We start from the raw sequence: 24,728 nt of genomic DNA, 5'->3' as shown, positions 1-24,728 counted from the left end.
GTATCACTTTCTTTGGGCCATCAGCCTGTGAAGCAGTCTCAACGTGAGGGATGGACAGCTTTCCAGGGTATGATGTGAGTGCTTTAGGCAGCCGTTCAAGTCAGGGGGAGTTGTTCATGCCTTCAAGCTATGAACTTACCTCAAAAGGTTTACTGGTTCCACAACATGTGGGTGGGGGGGGGAGGGGAAGGAGGAGGCTGATCCATGTGAGCATTGATATCAAAGAGACTATTCAGATAATAGCTGGAGGGCCATGCTCCAAGTTGGCCTGCACCAGAGGAAGCTAATGATAAAAGAAATGCAAATGTGTGAAGACTGTTACCAGACCTGATGCCAGCTGGAAAAACTTAAAAAACAACACACAGTTTTGCAGCACCTTAAAGACTTGCAGAACATGTATCATGAGCCTTCGTGGGCACAACCAAGATGCTGCAAGACTATTTCTTGTTTTTCCAGTTACAGACTAACTCAGCTACCCCTCTGAAGCTGATGCCAGCTGAAGATCTGGCCAAAAAGATTGAAATGTTCTATTGCTGCTCTAAACACTAGATCAGAGGAACACAAAGATGACTTGTCCAAGGTCACAGAGCTGGAACTAAATCTTAAGAGTTCCTGGCTCCCAGTTCTGTGCTTAGGCAACCAGCCTGTTCCCTACCCTCTAATGAGTCAATAGACATTGATAATATTCATGCGACTATTGTTAGCAATGCTTTTCAAGCAGGATCTAACGTCAGTAGCCAAAGGATTGTCAGTTATCATCCAAACAAAAATCTAAGGCTATGTCTAGACTGTCTCCTCTTGCTCAAGAGAATATGCAAATGAGGCAAAGCAGTGAATATTGCCACGCTTCATTTGCATACTTAATGAGCCGCCATTTTGCTCAAGGGTTTTTTTGCGCAAAAAGGAGCCATGTAGACAGCTCCTTTTTGCACAAAAACACCTTGTGCGAAATGGTGGCTCATTAAGTATGCAAATGAGGCATGGCAATATTCACTGCTTTGACTCACTTGCATGTTCTCTTGCACAAGAGGGGCAGTCTAGATGTAGCCTAAGGGTATTATACAGATCCCTCTAGTTCAGTTTTTAACTGAGAAATGTCATTACCATTGTATGAAACTATTAACAAAGTCATATTTATATTCCTCTGCCTCATATTTAGAGCAGTAATATAAAGACGATGAAAACTCACCTATCTTCTCTGATCTGTTTTTTCTTCTTCAAAGATTTTAGTGAAGGCCATGCTAAGGAAACGCTCATTCGGAAATCCATTTGAGGCTCAGGTCAGAAGGGAAGAGAGGTCCATGTCTGCTCCAGGAAACCTATTAATGTATGTATATCTACCTGGCTTAGTGCTCATCCTGAGCCATTCATTAAGGCTATTTTAATGAACAAAATACAGTGGAGGAATAATGGAAACTGTTTTCAGGTAATTTCCTTAGAATGTAGAGGCAAAATTCATGTGGAAATACGTCGGTAGAGTTACACTGGGGATGAACAGGGCCTCAAGTGTCACTTCTGTGTGTGGATGCAGCGACTTTCATATTTCGGGCTGATATGAATACATCCTGGGGATACCTCCTGAGCTGGTATGAATGAGTGCAGCTCCATGGACTTGAGAGGAGTCCATATAGAGCAGCTCAGAATTGTAATCAGTTTGTTTATTGTTTAGAAGTAATCAAACATCAAGCTAGTAAAATGAAAGCTAATGAAATCCAGCTGGTTTCTTTAATGCTTATGTAAGTAGCCTCTGCTCTGCTGTGCATGAACTACAGAAGTAGGAACTTTGCCATAACCTATAGAGAACCAAAAGCCCATTGTAAATGTACCTCCTGATTAATTAGCTGTGGATAATGAACTGCACTCCTAATCCAGAAAGGAAAAAAGTTATTACAGTTAAGTTGGATTGAACCTGGCTAGCAATAGAAACACTTTTAGCTTTCTGACCTTATCAAAAATAGGTTTTAAGATCTTTTCTCCAGGGGACCAATCTTGTGAGGTGCTGAATGCCTCCTTTAGGAGTTCTGACCATGCTCACATCCCATACGGATTGGCCTGTAGTGAGTGCAGAGAGGTACTATGCTCGCTAATGTCTGCTGCCATTCTCCTGAAGCTTGCAGATTTTCAGAGTCTACAAACTGACAGTTTCAATCCAGGCTGACAAGTGGGATGTCATGCAAGAGGCTGCTCTATAGGAAGTGATTTTTAGCTTCAGATACAGTCTTGGGGACACATCTGAAGAGCATTTCAAATGTGGATACTTCATCAGCTTAGCAAGAAGAGCTTATCTTCCCTTTATATAACTTTCAGACCATCATCTTTTTTCCTGTCACTGTAAGATATTGCTACTGTCAGCCATATCTTCACATAGTTCCTTGCCAGGGCGTCTCTGCTCTGTGATGTTGGGACTTAGCCATTCGGTATTTTTCTTTAGACTTGGTAATCACACTGTCCAGTGTATTTAACTCAGGAGAAGCCACAGGTGCACTTTTTAAAAATGATTTCTTAAGTGGCATATTATGTCTGAGAGTAATTAGTACCAAAGGTTTAAGAGGAAGATAGTGTAAGAAGCCCTTGAGTTGACAATGACAGAATAAACTACCAGTAGGAGTTTATTCCTGACCCCCTGTGGTTGCTTATGCCCTGAAACATGAAATATTTATCCAATCTGTCTGATGCTTTTGAATCGTATTACATCTCAGTGACAGATTGTATGTCTCTATTGTGCCCCTTTTATTTATCTTCTCTCTAAATTGAGCGATCCTAATCTTTTCAGTCTCTTCTTGCATGGAAGCTTTTGCTTGCTTATAATAATTTTCATCCACCATGTCCAGACTTAGTTTCCTTAATAGCCTCTTGTGTGGCACTGTGTGAAAGGCTTTTAGAAATAAATTATGTCAGCCAGTTCTCATTTATCTACTATTGTGTTGGCTTGCTCAAGGCACTTGATTTACTATAATGAGGCAGTTCACTGATTGAATCACAGCCAATTTGTGGTTGGCTTATGCCCCAAAGCAAGGAAGTGTGTATCTCTTCTTTTAAAAAAACAATGTATCCTATCTAACGGAACTTTTGCGTATGCAGGCGCTCAGCTGTACTGTCATCTTCACTTAATTGTACCCAGTCATTTCATATGATATCATGCAATCAGCATTTCTGGCCTCTTCCAGTAAAACGGCTAGACTACATTGTTTTCTGGAATACCAGAAGTATCCTGGAAGAACTGTTCTGTGTCCAGAGAACACGTTTGCTCTTCTGCATTTTTTGCAGAAGAGCAAACGCACTCTTTCGGAAGCCCCTCTATTCCTCGTTCCACGAGGAATAAGGGAGCTTCCGAAAGAGGGTTTTTTTCCGACATTTGGCCCAGTCTAGATGAGCCAAGTGTCGCAAAAGCCTCTTCTGACAAAAGAATCGGAAAAATCTACGGAAAATGCAGAGCACATTTTGCATACCTTCTTTCCAAAACACCGGTGTAGTCTAGCCATACCCTAAGACTTGCAAAAATGGATCAACACAGGAATGTTTCTAATTAAATCAAGAGACATTGACACATCAGCCAGTATTTTTTACATACAGTGATGTATGTAACACTGTAAACAGATCATTTTAAAAATATGGATTTTCTTTTCATACTAGTTTAAAAGTTAGACCGGTGTACTCGAATGAAGGAGATTAAGTTTCTAATCTTTATCCATCTTTTGCTTCATTGCACTGAAGAAAATACAGAAAACAAGAGGCAAAGCTACTCTATTTCTGTGAAGTCTAAGTGGGAGTGCTCACTATATTAGGTGAATTACACCCTGATTCCACTGAGGTCATTTGCCAGGAGAAATGGTGCTAGCTACTAAACCCAGGCTTCATGCTAACCTTTCTTACTTTACAGTGCAAAGTGTAAAATCATCTCCAGTATAAAATAAAACCTGTTATGGATGATGCCGAGTTAAAGTAAATCTAGAACAAGAGTAAAGGATAACAAATGTCTATGAACTAACACTGTTAAATCACATGGCTACAGTATAAGGATTTGACATCGCAAAGTCTGGCCCCTTATCCTGCCAGGCATGTAAGCAAGCACTTAACTTTAAGGACATGAGTAATCTCATTGAAGTCATATATATAGTCATACTCAGTGTGCTTTAATTTAAGCATGAACTTAAATACTTTGCTGGGACCTGGCCCGAGTGCTCAGCATCTAAAGCAATATTGTATATGCTGCTTCGGAATCTCACATTCAGGGACAGTATCTGTTTTCAGGATGGTGGGATAGATTCTCAACTGGTTCAAACAGAGGTGAAAGGAAGCTGGTGCACCCCAGTGCGCCGAGCCAGCAATGAGCCAGCTGGCCAGGGTGCTCTGCTGCAGGGGAGGCACAGCCTATTCTCAGCCCCACTCCAGGGCTGTCCTGCAGACTTCCACGCTAAGCAGCAGGCAGCCGCACAAGTAAAAGGAGGTTCTTGGAGGTGCGCCAACCCACTAGTACAGGACAGCCTCAGTCAGGAGTGGCCCGAGGCCGGCTGCGGCAGCTGGCGCCTCCGGCAAAAGGCACGATTGGCTCCCCCACCTGCATGGCCGTCAATGGCCATGATGTAATCACGTCATCATCGGGCCCCCGGGCCGGTGGCTAGTTTGCCTAGCCTCATGGGCCGCCCCGGCCTCAGTCCCAAGGTCCCTTCTGCCAGGGTGCCATTTAGGGAGGACAGGGAGGCTAAAAGCCTGCCTCTTCCCCTTGCAGGAATTGTACCAGGACATTGTTTGCTGCTGTTCCCCTTTGCATCGCCGTTAGGGAGCGAGGGGAACATGCACAGTTTGCTGCAGTCCTGTCCCACTGGCTGGGGAGGGCAGGGTGCAGGTGAGCTAGGCACTTTCCTCTTACTCTCTGACAGTGACAGGAAAGGGAAGAGCAAGCGGCGTCCGGGTACAAATCTCAGAGGGGCTTTGGCCCCTTCTGCCCTTCTCTGCACACCAACTCTCTGCCCTGAGCCCCTCCTGTCCCACCCACCCTGACTCCTGCACTCCCCACACCCTCAAGCCCCTGCTCTGAGCCTCTCACACCCCTTAGCCCTGACTCCTGCACCATCACACGCATCCTCACCCCCTGCCCTGAGCCCCCCACATCCCAATATTCCCCATTCCTTGCCTTGAGCCCCCTGCACTCCACCCCACACTTAAATTTCTTACAGGTACTGTTGTATTACAACCTCCCCACTCCACACACTCTCCTGCCCCGAGGGCCCCCAGGGGGGGTTGCGATACGACTGTACCTGTAAGAAATTTAAGTTACTTTCACTCCTGGGTGCAAATTGGAGCCACTGCCATTGACATCAGCTGAGTATCTGGCCCATTGAGGCTTTAAAGCAAGTACAGGTAATACACAACAGTAAGGACGAGACCGAGGGAAAGCCACAGAGACATGATACCGTAGGGTGGCTGAACTATCTGTTCTGTGCCCTGTACTATCTGCCACCTGTCATCCATATGTGCAGCACTGGCAGTGATACGGCTCTGTTATCCAGATGGCCCGAGTGCTGCTACGGATGTCTTGTCTTAGCCCATATCCACATGAGCACTGGGTTTATAAGAAAAACAAAACATAACGCTTGCCTCTAACACAATTTGTACTAAGTATCCGGGGTAAGATTTATCTTAAAACGAGAGCTACTCCATATAATTAAGAATGGAGCTGTTCAAAGCCAGTTAGTCTGCTGACACGTAGCGGCTGTGGAGAAATACAAATCCTATTGGCAGAACCCAGGCTTGTTCTTCTAGTCTTGTGAGAAGTGGGATAGGACTGTAAAAGATAAGGCTTTACGTCTGCTGGAATGGGCAGTATCCTCAGCTTCACCGTTCACCCTGCAGCCGGGGAGTGGGTGTCCGACAGTGACTGAAGGGGAACAATTAATACCTCCTAGTGAATGACCCACGTCAGTTCCTAGGAGCACACCAACTCCCATGGGACCCAATTCTGCTGTCCTCACTCACACAAAATTCCCATGAAATGGACATTGCAGCCTTAACGATTTGGCTCATATTCCTCAATAGGGATGTTAATTGAAAAGTCGATTAACCTCATGAATTCTTATCTGTTAGTCAACTAGTCTATAGCCCGTGGGGGCGGAGCTGCTGTGCTCCAGCCCCACTCCCGAGGAGCCCCCTGCCACACCGCACTGCTGCCTCTGTATCAGGGGCGGCAGCACGGGGTACCAGGCGGGAGCTGGTCTGTGAAGGGAGCCAGTTTAAAAACCAGCTCCCCTCACGGGGACCTGCCTGTCACTCCACTGCTGCCTCTGATACAGACACAACAGCGCGGGCTCCTGGACCTGGCACAAACCAGAACTGAGCCAGGCTGCCAGCCCACCTGGCTCCTAATACATTTTAAATGCAGAGCCACAGCAGGGGTAGGTCCTAGACCTGGCCCAAGCCAGAACTAAGCCGGCCTGCTAGCCAGCCTGCTAAAAAATGTACTGGCGGGGGCAGGGGAGGTGAATGCATGTAGTCTGTAGCATGAACGGATAAGCTTGTGCTTATCAGTTAATCATATACACTATATATTAAATCCCTATTCCTCAGTGGAAATTAAGAGCACTTTGCACAATCTAATCGTGAACCTCCGTTTGCTGAAAACACGCTGAGAACTGAATTGCCACCTTGTGTCACCTTTATTATAATATATATCTTGATGATATTAATGCAGCAAACAAAATTTTAAAAAATCCCAGCAACATTGGATTTCCACATGCCTGCCTGTACCATCTTCAAAGTGTGGTAAATCAGCGATTATAATGTTGCATTTAGTTCCAATTATAGGAAGGAAAATGACTTTCATGTTCCTATATAGGAGAACAGAAAAGCAATTAGACAACTTTCCCAATTTCACCTTCAGTTTGTGTAATTTGGCTGTTTGTAAAATAGTTGAGGTTTTTCTAAGCCATATGCATTGTGTGATGCTGAAGACAACTTGCATCTGTGCCACTGTTAAGCATCTTCCTGCGATACGCCTTTTGACAGCTGACTGAGTAAGATTTTCAGTATCTGGTGCTCAATTAACATTTCTGAAAAGGGATCTGCCCTTTAGAAAAAAGAGAGAAAGATGCCAATTTAACAGCCTACTCATTGGACTTCTTGGGTTGGAAGCTGCCTGACTTAATTAGTTTCTTCACAGTCTTTCCACTACCTGCTCACAATATGCCAACCTCTATTCTGGGAAATACTTAGGAAAGAAGATGCAGATCAAAGTTCTTTGCAATAGCAGGAGGTCTTTCATAGCTATCATGGATTTTGTTTTTCCTTAAGAGAACGTGCTTTAAAAATAGTTTTTAAATTCCTGGGGAGGGCTTAAACTCTTCAATTCTTGTAGAAATGTTCAAAAGGCACTGATGCCAAGGCATATAAGCAATATATTGCAATTGAATGGTGCTAAAATAAAGATGGCTGTTTTTAGCAACACTATTGATGTAGCTTCTGCCTCGAGCAAAAGTACCACCGTACATCGGCATCACTGATTGAGCTTGGAATGGAGTTTAACTGCTGCTACAGGTTACAAAACACCATGGGGCTGATGTCCTGGCTCTCATTTTGGTCCCTCCATGCTGCTCCTGTACAGAGGCAGTACAGAAAAGGCTGCCGTAAAATAGAGCAGCCCTGAAGGCTGCTCTGACTTATGCTAGGAAATAATGATGGTCACATCAACTTCTTGAGAGCTGAGCAGCTCAAAGTTGGTGTAAAGTCAACTGTAACTTCCCTCCGGGCTTTTCTGTCTGTGCAGCACCTCTTAGGAGCCCTGCACTGGATGTGATCCTGTGCTTTTGAAAATGTTTCATGCTGTGGGCCAAATTCAGTTCTGATGTAACTTACTTCAAGTGGAGCTACATTAGGGATGAATTTGGTCTCTTGCTTTTAAATTTCAGAGTCACTGAATGCAGGTTTTTAAAAATCTCCAGTCTTCAGTATTCTCAGTTAACTTCCACTGTATACATATTTAGTGCAGGCATGTAGGTTCCCCAGCTGAACCAGATTCCTTTCATCAGTGCAGCCATGATTTCACTGAATTTATTACTCTCATTTATCACTGCTAATACATCTCAAATTAACTGAAAGATGTTTTGGCAGATCCACTTTACTTTCACATTAACCGTGCTTTGCTGTTCGTGAACTGTGGTTTTTAGCTACTGTACGTGAGATGGCATTAGTCTTATTATTTATCAAGCTTGATCCTGTTGAGAGTTCAGATCACAGGGTCCATGCCCTGAGGAGCATACAGTTTAAACAGAGACGGCGCAGACAGGGGAGGAGGGCAGCAAGAGGCAAAGTGTGACCAGGAAGGCCAGGGTGCTAGAACAATTTGTACAATGAGAAGGTAGAGCCATTGAACCAAACTGTGAATCCTCTTTATGGGAGAAACTTCAAGCCACAGGGTGCAGCAGAATCCATAGTGCCAGCACCTATGCAGCGAGGTCTACAAATAGCTGTAACTATGGAGCTTTTCTCCTGAGCATCGCTGGTGCAGGCCTGGCCAATCTTGCCATGACCGACTGGTGGCTTTTGGGTCATGTGTTAACGAATTAGCACACTATCTAATTCTTGTTAGTAGGAGTCTAGGTCTCACACACAACCTTGTCCGGTTTGTTGACAGTCTTTGCAAAGTCCAAGAACCGAATAGCTCCACTGTCCACCCCAGGACTTGCTGCCTCCAAAACTGAATGGAGGCACATGGGTGGGGCTGCAGGAGCAAGACTTTCCTTGCTGCTCCTTCCAGGCTGAGAGAGAATGCCGGTCTCAAGGGCAATTCCTGTAGCACCTTTTACCAAAAGTACCTTCACTTTTAAAACTCAGCCTGTTGGCATCTGTAGCCAGATTAAAGGATTCTTTGTTCATGACATTGACAGAAGTCTGGCTGCAGAAAGGATGCCAAGTATGGCTTAAACCAGTGGTTCTCAAACTTTTTGGCCTGCAGCCCACCCCACTCAATGCAGACCTTTCCACAGACCACCAGCAAACCACCCATGATGACAAAATGGGTGTAGGCGGAGGTGGGGATGCGGGGTCCGGCTGGGAGGTAAGGTGCAGGAACGGGCTGGGGCGGGGGGTCTGGGTGGGAAGTTGGTGCTAGAGTAGGCAGGGGATGGGAGGGGAGGGTACAGGAGCGGGCTAAGGGTGGGAGAGGCTGCAGGTGGGAGTGCAAGGTCTCAGCAAGAGGGAAGGTGCAGGAGCAGGCTGGGGTGTGGGATGTATGAGGGTGATAGTGCGGAATCTGGGCATGAGGGGGAGAAAGAGATGTTTACATAGCTCCATGCCTCCTGCTGCCCCCCCCCCCCCCCCCCAGGCACTGCCTCCTACTGTTCCCATTGGCCATGATTCAGCCAATGGGAGCAGCAGGGAAAGCCTCAAGGTGAGAGGTTTCCTACGCTGCCATTCTCCCGGGGAGGAGGATCATCAGCATGCGGAGTCACTTCCTGCCCCTGTGAACAAGATCCAACCTGTGAGACTTGCTCCTCCCCATAGTGGGAAGTTGACACTGGCGCTCCACCCTCGCAGGAGTGGGAGCCATGAGGCGGGAGCACCAGCATGGGCTCCCCGCTGCAGGGGGGTGGGTGAGCCCCAAGTCCACAGCCCACCTGCAAAATGCTCATTGACCAAACTTTGAGAACCCTGGTTTAAACCTTAATTTCACAAAAAGTGTGTTTAAGGATACATCTGCACTGAAAGGGAAAAAAAATCTCCGAGCCTGGATCATGTAGTAACTCTCAGAGCCCAGATCAATTGCCTTGGTGTCATGGGACTTGCACTTGGGGCTAAAAATAGCAATGTGCATGTCTGGGCTGGGGCAGGAGCCTGAATTCTGAGAGCGAGAAGGAAGGGTGTTGGAGTCTGTGCCCAAGCCACTTTTCACCACTTTAGCACAAGCCAAAGTCAATTGACCCTTATTGATGCCAGGTTTTTTCCCCCTGTGTAAACATACCCAAGCCAGTCTCTTAACACTGATAAATTCTGTGTGCATCTGTACATCTGCATGCACATTTTGACTTACTAATACTTACATATTGTCCACAGAAAATAATGTCCAAGTAAATGTCTCTCAAATCTATTTTTCAAGGGAAGGACGCGTGCTTTTATTAAAAGCTACGGCTCATATTGTGGCAAGAATCCTTATTATTAGAGTCTAATGGTGTATAGAATAACTTGGGCACACGATTTCACATCTTGTTACGCAGAGCATCACATACAGTACCCCCTCTCAGCTGGCTAGTGGTGTATGGGCTTTGCTTCTGCTCCACTTGTGTCCATTGGCAATTAGTAACTCGACATGTTCATAAGACTTTTACCTGCTGTGTGCACAGTTCCATATGCAGCTCAACACCCTCACCACCCACTGATTGCAGTGAGTGTTGATGGCACTGAACACAAGTGAGAGCAGTTGGCACCGTGCAGGGTCACTTGCTCTTAGCACAGGTAATTATTCCAACTTGCATAGCATTGCGCTATGGGTGACAGGATTAACTGTCAGGTTTTCTTATTTGGTCTTTAGCCTCAGTAACCATTGCTGACTAATACTCTGTCCTCTATTTAATTTCCTTCCTGGGGCTTTGCTGTATTCAGAAATATGTGCTCATTTGCTTTTTGCCAGCATATTCTTTACCATTTTTTCCTTTATCTCATTGTTTTGCCCTTAGGGACAGCTTCCTCTTAAGCTCATCTGTATATTTGCATCCATCTTTAAGGTAACTGTGTGTTTGTGTTTCCCTTGAGTGCAGTAGAATTACACATCCTCTCCTCAGTTGTCGTGTTTTGTGTGTTATTATTGAGGACATAAAATTCCATCCTTCGTTCCTACATATAGGAGCAATTTTGTGTCAGTAGTTATGTGTGTGACACTAACATTCATTCTCTAAGGTATTTGGGGTGGGGGGTGTTCTTTGGTCATTGGTTTCCTCGCTCTTTTTTTTCTTTTGGGAAGGGCTGGAGAGGGGACTTCGTGAGTTTTAGCAGAGATGGTGCCCAGTCCAAAACCGTGGATCCAATAACCATAAAATCTGGGATTCTGAATCTGAACTTGCAGCGGTGGCTCATCTGCAATACTTAGAGCTTATGGAAGAGGAATAGCTGTTGCTAGAACTAAATATGCAGCAGACGGTTCTATCAATACCTCTACTTTCAAGTTTCTGGGACTCTGCTGTGGTGACTGATATGGACAAAGCCTTTGGTTTACATTTCAACACGCCTCATCTCCATTGGCACTTTAAAGCAGACAGCATGCATATTGCAACAGATTCCACAGACCTGTCCACAATGTATGCTGTCCAATTTAAACAACAAAATACCATAATCTCCAATGTTTCACATTAACTATTTTTTTAAATAGTTAATCTGAGAGCAAAATCTCACTGTGCACTTCCAGCTCAAAGCACAGTTATTCTGCCTAGAATTTGACAATGGTTCCAGATGAATGATTGGAAATTAATCATGTCTCTTGAAATTCCATTTGAGACGCTCCATTATTATGGAGACAGTTGTTTGTTTAGGAGCTCATTTATCACTGTAAAATAAATAGATGAATCAAGCTTGGGACACCTCCTACTGCAAGCATGAAAGGTTTTGAAAAGATTCTTCAGTTGTACTGGGAAGGAATTGAACAAAAAGGCTGATTCAGAACTTTCATTGGCAGTTGGGTTGTGATACATGGGACTGGTTTCAGTTTTGAAAAAAGAAAGTCTTGATCTAGGTAATAGTCCTTTCTATTTGAATGTACAGTAAAGAAGTCACAGACAGGTTCACTGAAGTCAAAGGAAATTTGGACCTCTGATGACTTAGGTTAGAAGATCAGGCTCTATCAGAAAATCAAGCTCAGCCCTATATCAGCACCCATAAGGGCTAGAGCGATCTAATAAAGTACAGAAGTTCACTGCTTGCCCCCATGATATCCAAAACCTGTTTAGCTTGAAAAACAGCATATGCACAGTCTCCCGATAAGGCCATGACTGTGACTCATCTACATTGAGAATTTATCCTGATTCCAGCCATCTTTAGCCATTTAGCTCCATTTTATCTTCCCCAGGTTTCAAGCAAGCACAATCTCCATCTGTGCAAATCGAGGGTTCTCTTGCCTACACTTATTTTGCACTGATAGAGGTAGTTCCAGGAATCTCTGGCCAGCCATTGAAGTAAGATGGATTACTAGTGCAGACAATTCTTGGGTTTCGGAATGAATAACCCAGCCTGGTGCAAATGAAAGCTGTGAATGATCCCTGATGACTTGACCTCAGAGGTGCAACAAACTGTTCATAAGATAGATGCTGCCATTGTTGTCAAGCAATTTTTCTTTAAATACATTGGACCAAATTCTCTTCTCAGATACCCAGGCATAACGGCTGGTCGCATCATTCTCATTGATGTTCTGCCTTCATTCCCAGAGAAGTCAATGGAAGTTCCAAGTGCATAAATGAGGACAGATACTGGGTCCATAGTGATTGCATAAATGACATTAGGAAAGATTTCTTATCCATTCCCAGGACAGAGCATGAGTGAGCCATATCTGAATGTGGGACAAGGAAGGAGTCAAATATTGATTTGTTGCTTCTTTGCCCTAATTTTACTATCTGTTATGTTGTGATGTTTGTGCCATTACTGTACAAAAATTGCTACACACAGGCCATGTGTTGTTACTACTAACAACAATGGTCTCAACAGTGCAGCGTGTTGGATTACCACATGGAGCAAGTTCATTAGCCTGCTACTAATAAAAGTAACATGGATACAAAGTAACACCTTAAGAATAATTATTGAATGGAGACTTGCATTTAGCCTTTGCCTTCTCAGCAGGAACTCACTTCTCCTGTGTGGCAGCACAGACCGCACACCCCTTACTGCGTGATCCCTCCAGCTGTCTGGAGAACATTCATGTAGTTGATATTCAGTGTTGTATGAATGCTATGTCAATTTATGCTGTATTGCACCCATTCTACTTCCTGCAGATCACATTGCCTTTAATGCTAAAACAAGGTGTCCAGACAGGTATCAGCTACTGAGAATTTCAGGGAAACATTTAATCTGATTCATCAAATCGCAGAGACTAGCAAACAGAACAAAATGACAGCAGGCTCTAAATAACTCGTGAGACACCATCTGCTGCTGAATTATGCTTGCCGTTATCCCACTGCACAGACCTGCTTGCGTTTTATTTGATAATGAAAACTCCTTTCCTGTTCACGGTAATAAATCATTTAAAGAGGGTGATGACAAGCCCTGAATTAACTTGGATCAGCCTCTGAAGACAGATCTATTACTCAGCATCTTGGAGTCAGGCCTGAAAGTACATTGGGAAATGATCAGTTGTCTATGTTCAAGGTCAGGTTTATCACATGGGCTAGGATGGTGCACTTAGAAATGTAATTATACTTAATGGTAACTTTTTTTTTCTGTTCACTGTATAAAGTACAGCTCAGGCATAAGTGTTCTTCTGACACAGCTACAAACTAAATGATAAGGTGTGATGTCCAAAAAAAATTCACCTTACCATTTTAAGAGTTAATTAGCCTTGCTACCTTTCTAGGCTATGTCTGCAGAGTTAACTCAGGATACCTACACTTTAGTTACTTCCTCTCAAGTTAGCCTAGCTTGGATAAGAACAGACATACTGTTAAATAACACTCAAGCCACACAGTATGACTGTGTTAGAAGCACAGTGTTCACATTAGTACTTGAAAGGTTTTGCTAACTTGTCTTAACCACTTACTAGGCTTATCAACTCCTCTGACAGTGTAAGGTGCATTTCCAGTAACAGGATGTGTTTAGTATGGCTCTACCAGTATACCTTTCCCAGCAAACCTTTCTAGTGTAGACAAGGCCTTGAACGTACCACCACACTCTAGTTAAGAGCATTTGAGTGTGGATGAGACTCAAGTAGGGGTAACATTGAAGATGGTTTTGCAGTGGAGATAATTGTCACTCTTTTCAATTGGCAAGAGGGGAAGTTGAAATTTAGGAGCATTCTGAAAAGGCTGAAGACTTTGGGAATTAAGACAAATATAAGTAAGTTATCTTCATTTTGTTTTAGTGACTAATACTCTGACATGTGCAGAGTGCATTTGCTCAGGCTTTTTCTAATAATTGTCAATTTATCAGAAAATAGAAACAAAATTTGTGGTAAAATTTTTCAGTTGTCAGAAACAATTTTGGTTTTTGGTAAAAAAAAGGTTCAGTTTTTTGTGTAGTTTTCAGTAAATATTTTCAGTCTTTGGATTTCAAAACCATTTTTATCAAAACCGTATTTTTTTCTTAAACATTTTCTAGTTTGGGTTTTTCTTGGAAAAACTGAAAAAGGGGAAACACTGCCTTTTTTATATAATTGGCATTTTAATCAGTTCTGAGTTCTAATTCTATTAATATTAATTATAATGTCTATTGCAGTAACTCCCAAAGAACTCAGGAAGGATCGTGGCCCTGTTGTGTCAGATGCTGTACAGACACACAGGAAGATGAGATTCCCACTTCAAAGAATGTACAACAGCCACTGCAACACAGCTGTTGGCTACATTTTTATTTGCCTTCGGGGAACATAGCTGCCATTTGCAGTTCAACTTTGGAAAAAGGGTTGCAGATATCAAACCATAAAATCAGTGAAGCAAGTAGATTTTAAAAATATAAACCAAATAAACTCATAAAAATTGCTGCCTTTCTGTATGTCTGTTTCTGAGAACCAAGTCTCTTGTATTGGTGTAATATAATGGAGTTGAGAATGCATTTTAACAAACTAGGGAGCTGTAGCCTCATGATACAAAGTCTTTTAATACTTAGAGTGATCAGTGCACTGATGTTGATGCATTTATCTCTATGGCAGTTTAATGGTTATATGATATACTTTTTAGGGGAATACAGTTTGTTTGAATGTCATGCTTCATATAATTATTGTTATTGGTTTGACTTGCCTATTGGAGAAAACTTATACCTGCTCAATTTCTCTAAATGTCTGTTTCTAATTATTTCCTTCCCTTCATTGATTCATGTAGAAAGCAAGCAAGCCGAGAAGGAGTAAAGGACCCTGAACTCCCTGATGTCTGTGAAGATGAGGCTACTTCCTGAGGCCATCTGCATGTCCTGGACTGGGTTATTTACTGCTGTTGTAAACATTGTGTTGTGTCGCACACATACTGCTCTCATGAGCCAAAGTTCTGTGACCTGAAAATGAAAAGAAGAAACAAGCAACAACAACAAACTGCGAGTTCTTTGGAAGTGGCTTACTCATGAAAGCTATGTTATGTTACCGATTGGCTTCATTCAACACATAAGACGTTTCTCTGTGTGTATGTAACATGTGCCTCACTCGCTATTTGTGCTTCAGCCTAAGTTGTGTGGTCATTATAGTCTGGTATCTTGACCAATGAATGTGGTTTTTTTATTTTTCATTCAGAGGACCAAACTTTATTTAATAGGGCACTTGCCATCAGGATGTATTCCAGCTTTTTGCATTCTGTATTCAAAGTACCAAGAAAAAAGATATGCAGTAGCTTGGTCTCCTTTCTTACGTTAACTTTGTTTATTACTCAATTAAGCATTTAATTTTACTGAGACAGTCTTACTTCTGCTGAAGTCAATGGCAAAATTCCTGTTGACTTCTATTGAAGTAGAATGAGATGTTCCACTGTGTAATTCTTTATGCTTTTCAATTTTTCTAATTTTTGCATTATATAGTTCCAGTTAACATACAGGACCACATTACATTAAAGTCTTTTTAGTATTATATTGGAAATATACAGTATTCCCACAATCTGCATTGAACTTTTGAGTGTCCCTAAACTGTTAAAGGCTCTGATATTCATCTGAACATGATGGTTTATGAACCAAGAGCATTTGCTTATAGTGTGCTGTTCACTGTAGATGTCTGGGATTTGGTCCAATTGCATGCCAATGTTTGGACAGGAAATGTATTTACAGATCTGAAAGCACGAGACAATGGATTTTATTTGTCATTTAAGTCAATCTGATTCTCCTTTACCATCACCTCCCAACCCTCTACCCCCATAAGAGAGAGACAATATATATATATATATATATATATATATATATATATATATATATATTTGATTATACATTGAGGTTTTTTTACCTAGCTATTGTTGTGAATGCCCTGAAATAGGACATCTTCCTGGAAGATAGTATGTTAGTAGCTGATTCTTAGAGGATAAACAAGAGAACCAGAAGAGCTACAGGACAGAAGTTTCTAAATTAAACTCAGTCATATACCATTTCAATACTTCAGATTTTATGCACTTGGTCCTCTGTTGTATCATGCTGCTGTAATATTCCCAATCTGGTTTTAATAATATTCATGAATGTTCAGTGTTGTCGAATTAGTTGGTGAGAAATTTGAGTTTGTTTGGAATCCCCAGTCAACCATGGAGGCTGAAGCTACTACAAAAGTAATTATAGGTTATATTTACTGCAGTGCCACAGGGGGGAGAGAATAGCTGCCAGTAGCAGTTCTGAGACTAGATGTCATGTTGCATAGCTATACATTTGGATTAATTCATTCACTTCAGTGCAGTTACTTCAGATTTGCATTGAGTTTGCTCTGTTTTGTCTTTCAGGCAAGTACAAAGATGTGGACACACCTTTGTTTAGCTATGTCAACAAAAAGGGCAAATAAAGTTAAAAGGCAGGAGTATTTCCCATTATTATGTATTTAAGTGCAAGTTATGGGGGTTTTCTGTGAGGAAGGCAGTTAGAATATACATTGTTTTAGAGAGAAAGGTGGTAAATTAAGGCCAGTCAGAATGAAGAGAGAAGGGCTTTTTTTGGACTTTCAGACCGTGAATGAGATATTATTACCCATTTTATCTTACCTCTAGTTTACTCCCCTTCTCATTTTACGTAGAATCGTAAGTTTGTAAGAGCCGAAGGAGCCATTTTGATCATTTAATCTGACCTCCTGGAGAACAAAAGCCATAGAATATCGCCTCCTGTCTTCACCGTATCCCTTTGATGGTTACATATGTTAATGAGCATCTCTGCTAACTTCATTCTATCAGCGAGAGGTGTTATAGTTATTTTTCATCATATAGAAGTATTGTTTTGAAAAATGCAGATTCATTGCTGCAAGAGAGAGGCAGAGACTGTCTAGTACCCTTTATGCCTATGGTCTAGTCGAAGAGCAGAGGATGAGGGGTGAGGAAATCAGAATTGTCATCTGCATTCTGACAGTGACTCAGTGTGATGTTGTGTGAGTCACGTAATTTCTCTGTGCCTCTGTTTATCCCTCTGTAAAAGGGGGATAATATTCCCAACCACATTGGGGGGGGGGTGAGTTTTAATCAAAGTTTGCATAATGTTTTAGTAACAAAATGTAATTTATTATATTTATGTGAGAATAGTAACCGTAAAAGCAGGTGTCTAAAACCAGGATAGTCTAAAACCAGGGGTGGTTATTGTGAGGTTTTGTTGTTGTAAAAGGAATGGTTTTGATGGAAGACTATTGATTTTTTTATCAGATCAGGCAGAAAGTCTGACAGAAGAACTTGCTGACTACAATATCATGGAATATTATTTCTCAGTAGGGGTATTCTCCTTCAGTTCACCTGGGCTTTATCCAACTATGTCTAGACTTCACACCTTTTTCGACAGAGGCTTTGTCGACATATACTGTCGACACAGCCTCTGTCGAAAAAGAGCGTCTAGACTACGATCAGTATTGTCGAAAAAGCAAGCCACTTTTTCGAAAGTCTAGACGCTCTTTCAAAAAAGCGCAGTTTCCATGCAATAGCGCCTTTTTCAAGGGTACTTTTGAAAAAAGGCATTATTCCTCGTAAAATGAGATTTACTGATGTCGACAAAACTGCCGCGTTCTGTCGACTTACTGTCGACAGAACACGGCAGTAGTGTAGCTGCAGGTATAGTTTTGTCAAAAAAAAAGCCTACTTTTGTTTAAAAAAAAATCCTGTAGTCTAGACACATCCTCCTTGTCTATATTCAAAGTTACACGAGTTTTAACTGAGGTGTGACTTTAAACCATTTAGTTATACTGGTGCTAAAAACTTTAGTAGGCACTCAGAATTCAATTTTATACTTAGTTTACATTGATAAACTTTATAAGGAAGTTTAACTGATACAACTCAGAATATAGTGTATGACACCTATCGGCAGATTATTTCTAAAACCATTTAATTTATATTTCAGTAACACTCCATTTTGAAATTCTGGAGAGGAGATATTTCAAAGGACTTCAGTAGAGTTAGGCTCCCAAATCCCTTTGGAGACTGAGTGCCTAACTCCTGTAAGAATCCTTTGAAAATCCCAGCCTCGATGAATAAATCGAATCTAAAGCATAATATTTTTTAAAAGCATGAACTATTTATTTAGCCATAGGGCACTGTGTTTGATAGTCTTTTAATCTCTTAAATTCTCCCCCAAATAAATTTTAGAAAATGTTCAATGTTCCTTGGGAGGGAGGCCACACAAACCTATTTTTTCCAATCCAGACACAGTGAATTCTACTTCAGAGACTTTGTCATCTCTGGCATTCAGGCCAAGATTTCTTTTTCTTTAGATGGCAAGAAATCATCCTAATTCCATCACACAATGCAGACGCAAAATCTGCACACAGTTCCAAACGTGGAAATTATGCAAACATCAAAAGAAGTCTAATCATTTTTCTGCATGTCTAAAGGGAATGTTGTGAAATGACATTCCACTTCTGTCATGCGATCAGAGAGACGTGTACCGTGTTTGCAGCAATGTTAGTATAGCTTGGAGCAATAGCGCCTTTCTATTATGGGACAGGAGCAAATTAGAATAATAGAATCTTAGGGCTGGAAGAGACCTCAGGAGGTTGAGTCCAGCCGCCTGCCCAAAGCAGGACCAATCCCAACTAAATCAACCCAGCCAGGGCTCAGTCCAGGTAGGGCTTTGTCAAGCCAAGACTGGATGAAGAATAAAGGATAAATTAAGGTTAAAGAATGTTTTAAAATTACTCTTTCATCTCTGACAATCCAGTCCTACCCAGAATGGATGAAAATCTTTTTCTTGACATGGATATCAGGCATTGGGATGATCTGCGGAGGAAGGAATACGTTTTGTATTCAAAATCTTCCACCGCTATTAAGCCATGTCCACACTAGCAAACTATTTTGAAATTACTGAATTCGACTTAAGAGCTCCCGATTTAACAAATTTGAACTAGTGTCCTCACTATGAGGAAGCCTCAAAATTAGTCTGAGGCAGGCTCCATTAATGTGGATGCACTACCTTGGACTTAGAGCCCCAGGAAGCACTCTGTAGGAGACCTCCTGGACGCCAATAGATTCGAATTAGCAGCACTGGAGCATCCACACTACTGTTATTTTGAAATTACTATTTAGGGAGTAGCATTACTCCTCATGAAAAGCAGGAGTACAGCGTTTGAATTCTGCAACCTGTTATTTTGAAATAACAGACTTGGTAGTGTGGATGCACCGCTTGTAAATTCAACCTTGGGGAGGTTATTTCGAAATAAAGTCCTAGTGTAGGCCAGAGCCTATATACTAGACAACACAATTTCTGCTGCAAGTGTGTCCTTCAAAGAAGGGTTTCTGACTTCATCAAAATGTGTGTACTCAAGTTCGCATCTGTCAGAAATACTTCTAACAGTTGTTTGTAAAACAAATCATATTTATCACTTCTTATAATTTAGTCCAAGTTGTAATTAAGTTGTGTCTAATTTGAAAAGCCTTTAAAGAAATCTCTTGTGGAGAAATAACACACTTTTTTTAATCGGTATGAAGTATGTGTTATAAATTATTAATAGATCTCAGCTTGAAAAATAACACTTGATAGAGTTTGTCAAGTCTGTTAGCAAGGGCAGCAATAGTAGAGATCTTTATCACTTTGGGTGGGAGTATTTCAATATGAATGTGACACTTAACAAATTCCTGTTGTTTTCAGATGCTTGTAGAGTCTGAGTAAATGCACATACAGTGACTCTTAATGTTTGTAACACCATCTCACCTTCCTCCCTGCCCCCATGTGCACGTGTATATCTCCTTTTGTGCTATGGTTTCCTGCCAATTTTCTGTGATAAAGAATAATATGTATTTGCTGGGTAATTGTGTCATATCTGCATGATTCTGCTTTTGAGCAGCAAAGGTATATAAAGACACCAAGCAAATCAGCCATGTTAGATATTTGCCAGTTGTCTTTGGGAGACTTTGACAATGCAAAATAAGGAAACAAGTTTACAGTAAAGTCTTTCCTGTTTGAATCATGTAGCCAGCTCTTATAATTGTTATTCATAAGATAATTGTGTACATGCATCAGTAATCATGATATTTGATTTTCCTAGGATTTTGTTCAGTGCCTTGGCATGTGTGAAAAAACCTATAAAACAGGATTTTAGGGGGGGGGGGTTAATTACAAATCAGGAGCCACAAAGATCTCTGTAAGGCCCACCTATTTATTTACTCTATTATAATATTATTTCCCATAATAACATATAAAGCATAAATTGAAAAGTGGCTAACATTAATGGCATGTTCACAAATTTCCTTTTCCTTCCACTCCTTTGATGATAACAGTTTTGCATCTTGTTTGAGTTCCTTCTGACAAGACACTCACTTTTTGGTTTTTCACTTTACTTGTAATTGCCAGTGGGTTGCATGCCAGAGCAGTCCTTTGAGTTTCAAATATGTCAGGCAAATTAGAGGTCATTGTTTTTGTGTTAAGAGGAGAGGGGATGCTAGCTTGATTCATTTTATTTGCAAATTGGATGCAATTGAAAAGATTCTTATTAAGGTTTTAATACTCTTGCTCAAATTGAAGACAATGGATCTTTTGCCACTAACTTAGTCCGAGTGAGATCAGGGTCGTCCTAAGTCAATAATGAGAGGCTCTGGTAATTATGAAAGGAAAGCAGCTTTAGAAACAACTCATTCTGTGCTGCTTGTTGCAGCTGTTATATCTGTCTGTCAGCAGGGGTTTGTAGCAAAGCATAAGTTCTGATGTCAAATTCTGCTCCTCTTTGGGGACAGCGTAAGTGAACATGGTATCCATAAGACCCCTTGACCTGCTTACGTTTCCAGAAACAAGGACACAGAGAGACTGTGAGGACTTTCCTTTAGTTACTATGTATGATAAACCGGTGCCATATTGGTTGCAATGGATTTCATGAAGGAATTTCACTGCTCCATGGATCATGATGTCAAAGCAAAAATGTTGTAAAGAAATCTACCTCCTTTGATGGGCAGTTGCAATCTTGTTATATTTATTTCAGGAAACTATGGACTGTGAGTCAAGTTAATATTCAAGACATTGGGGTGAAATCCCCTTACAGCAAGGGTTTCTAGGCCTTTAGCTGCTGCAGCTGAACAGGGACTAGGTTAAGTTCAGAGATGTGCAGTTGTGAAATAGATTATGTTCAACAACATAAGCATGAGGGCTGTAGCAAATGGACCCCTTAAAGCCCACACTTTGTTCTTTGTAACACTGGGTTCTTTGTAACCTGTCGGGCACCTGCTATAGCAGGAGGAGTTCACGGTATGCAAGTTCAAGTGCCACTACTTTATTTTAAATTAAAATATGAGTTCTACATGAAATCAACATACATATCTTTCTGTTGAGTTTCTAGCATGCTAAGCAGTTTCACTGCATGCTTCCAATTCTAAGCTAATATTCTTTTGACAAATAAAACTCCGATGATAACTTGGCCTTTTTTGAGCCCCATCTTGTAGGGTGCTGAGTGCTCACTAGTGGAAATTAAATGTGTTGGTTTTGCATATGCATTATGTGCATATGTGACTGTGCACTGTAATTCATAGACAAGACCATTTACATATGAGGTTATGATGAGTCTATACATGGTCTACTATGAGTTTTAATATTTGGATGTACATGACCTATTTCTGTTCCACATGGACCTCTTAGGAGATTTGGCGTGCCCTCAACACCCATTGAGTTCAGTGGGAGTTCACATGATTCAGCACATTGGCTCTACGAAAGGATTTAATGATGCAATAACAAATAATCCTGTATTTATCTTAGTCCTAGAGCCTTCCAGAATAAATAAAATGAGATATAAATTAAATTGGGAATTCAGAAGAAAATGTTCTGACAAATGTTTTTTAAAAAGTGCACTCCATCTTGAAATCTCTGCATAACAAAGAGAATGCTGTTACCACTGCATTCTTTACTTAGGCAAATTGGTACTGTAGGTAGGAAGCAAATTACCTCCAGATCAGAAAATGTGCCATACAACAGAGTCTTAATATGAGAGGCGAGGGCATGGTATAGTTCTTTGTCAGACAAAATGAACTATAGTGCAACTAAGGGTGTGTCTAGACTACCTAGTTTTGTCGACAAAGGTGGACTTTTGTCGACAAAACTATACCAACGTCTACACTACCGCTGAGTTCTGTCGACATAACGTTGACAGAACTCAGCAGTTTTGTTAACGCTGGTATACCTCATTTTACGAGGCATAACACCTTCTGTCGACAGAAATCTGTCGACAGAAGGTGTTATTGCCTGTAACATTGCGTCCAGACTACGGAGTTCTGTCGACAAAGCAGCTTGCTTTGTCGACAGAACTCAATGTGTCTGGACGCTCTTTGTCGACGGAAGTTTTGTCGACAGTATCTGTTGACAAAACTTCCGTCGACAAAACGCGGTAGTCTAGACGAAGAAAAGTCCCCATAACATATTCATTACTTCACCAGCCAACTCAAAGTAAGGTTAGGCATTCTGCAGTCCTGGAAAAAAAGGCAAAACTCCCAGGAACTTCAAACGAGTACCTAAACTAAAATATGTCTTGAAATTTGTTTTCTTGTATTTTGTAATAAATTGCAATGTGAGTTCCTTTACAGTCTCAATATATGTGCCATCTCCTCTCAGGATTAGTCCAGGAGGATCTAACAAAGCTGTATTCACATTGTTCACAAATATCCATCACCCAGTAAAAGTCATAAATAAATAAATGAAGCTACTCCCTCACATATTTGTCCCCAGCATCAGCAAGGCAAAGAGCTGCATAGAAAATGTGCAAAAAATAAAAGGTCTTTTCAGCATGATCTCAAGTCTCCAGTAGCCAGCTGTGTATATGATGGGTCATTTGTTGCATGATTGTAAATTAAACTTTAGTGTCATGGCTAGAGAGATCTTTTCAAGACATGTACAGCAAAGAATGTTACTTATATCTCCAGTTCAGCTAAGGTTCCATCCAGCAAGATACTGAGCATTGTGTGTAGTGAAATCAGTTGGGCTACTGACATATTTAAGCATGAGCTTAAGTTATTTCCAGGATCCGGGTCAGAGTCCTCCATACCATGCAGAAGCAAACCTCTAGCTCTTTGCTGCATGCTGATCAGGTGTAATGTAGTAGGTCCTGATCCTTGATACTAATGCAAAATGTTTTAATGATTTGAGAGTCTCAGAGGGATAGCTGTGTTAGTCTGTAACCTTAAAAACAACAAGTGGTGCTGTGGTGCCTTAGAGACCAACAAAAATACACTACACTTGATACTATTTATTATTGTTGTTAGACTCTAAGGTGCCACAACACTATTTGTTTCTTAGTGATTTGATACAAGAAAACAGGAGGAAAGAAAGAATTGTCTCTCCATATACAGGGCATCTAGATAGTAGTCTAAATGAAAACTGGGAAAGTGGAATTGCTAGAGCTTGTGTGCAGTTTTTATTATATTCTAATGGAAAAAATACAATATTTCAGATTTGTACAGCATTTCTGGGAGGCAACTAGTGAATTTTTGTACAGTGCATTGAGTTACCTGAGATTCTCCTTTTCATGTGAAAACATTTACAAAATGGTCCTGTGATCAAAAAAGGAAAACATTTTCTTTCCTGGGCCAGTGCACTGTAGAAAACATAGTAGGTTTGCTTCACTCAGAACTCTGGATGTACTGGAGTGGGGGGAAAGTCAGGAGCTAGCAGTTTATCCCTAGCTTTTCATGCAAGAATAACCATCTCTGAATCAAAGTCACTTAAGCTTAGTGTTTCTTCAAGCTGAGGCATGCACCTTCATTCAACATCTCTTCTCCATAAAGTGTTTCCAACACTAAAATTTCAAAAAGAATGATAAAAGCTAAATGAATTGTAATATTCAGAGACAATGCTGATACTGTGTGCCGTAATTTTGCTGCTGTGTACCTGATTTCTATGCCTGTTCTGTGTTGGTATTGACATCTGTTGTGCTGTTTGGTGTGAGGTATAGCTATCTGTATTGTACTCTTCTATAACTGAAGCATGATGTATATGTGCTCTGTATTGTAATGGCACATGGCCATTGCAGTGTAAATATGTACTATTAAGAGAGAGGCTATTTTTTGCATGCTTTTATACTCTGGAACTGAAAGGAAAATGACAATAAAGTCCATAGAAACGACTAGTGGTGATGTAGTGCTTGAAGTACAAATGATTTTAAATATGTTTATTTAAGCATTGAGGCTGAAATGTACCCCAATGCACAGAATTCATACTAAACCCTGCTCTTCAGTTGGGGCTTGTGCATGAAAGGTGCTGAGCATTCCAGCCTCAGCTGTTAAAACAGAGCCACGCAGAAGCTAATTTTCATTAGGGCTATATCAGGTCATATTCATCCTCTCCATCTGGAAGCAATGCAAGAATCTGCCAAAACTGGCCAGTATGTGCATAATGAAGAGATTACTGGGAAACGGTCATCTTGCACGAAGGATTTTCAGCTCTGGTGTTTCATGAGAACATTAGGGGTGTGTCTAAACTACATGACTCCATCAATGGAGCCA

At 41.3% G+C, this 24,728-nt stretch overlaps 1 protein-coding gene across 1 annotated transcript in view; it reads left to right on the top strand.

The window, feature by feature from the left end:
- Positions 1 to 24,349, top strand: part of CAMKK1 (calcium/calmodulin dependent protein kinase kinase 1) — a 197,544-nt gene extending 173,195 nt beyond the window's left edge. The window contains exons 15-16 of the mRNA XM_006136070.5: positions 1,224 to 1,327; positions 14,997 to 24,349. Coding sequence (XP_006136132.1) covers positions 1,224 to 1,327; positions 14,997 to 15,069 — 177 coding nt within the window. The 3' untranslated portion in view covers positions 15,070 to 24,349. The remainder of the gene's footprint in view (positions 1 to 1,223; positions 1,328 to 14,996) is intronic.
- The last annotated feature ends 379 nt before the right edge of the window (positions 24,350 to 24,728 follow it).

The sequence above is a fragment of the Pelodiscus sinensis genome, chromosome 21, assembly GCF_052426305.1.
Source record: "Pelodiscus sinensis isolate ZL-2025 chromosome 21, ASM5242630v1, whole genome shotgun sequence".
Classification (NCBI taxonomy): Eukaryota; Metazoa; Chordata; order Testudines; family Trionychidae; genus Pelodiscus; species Pelodiscus sinensis.
This window is presented reverse-complemented; position numbering and strand designations above follow the sequence as displayed.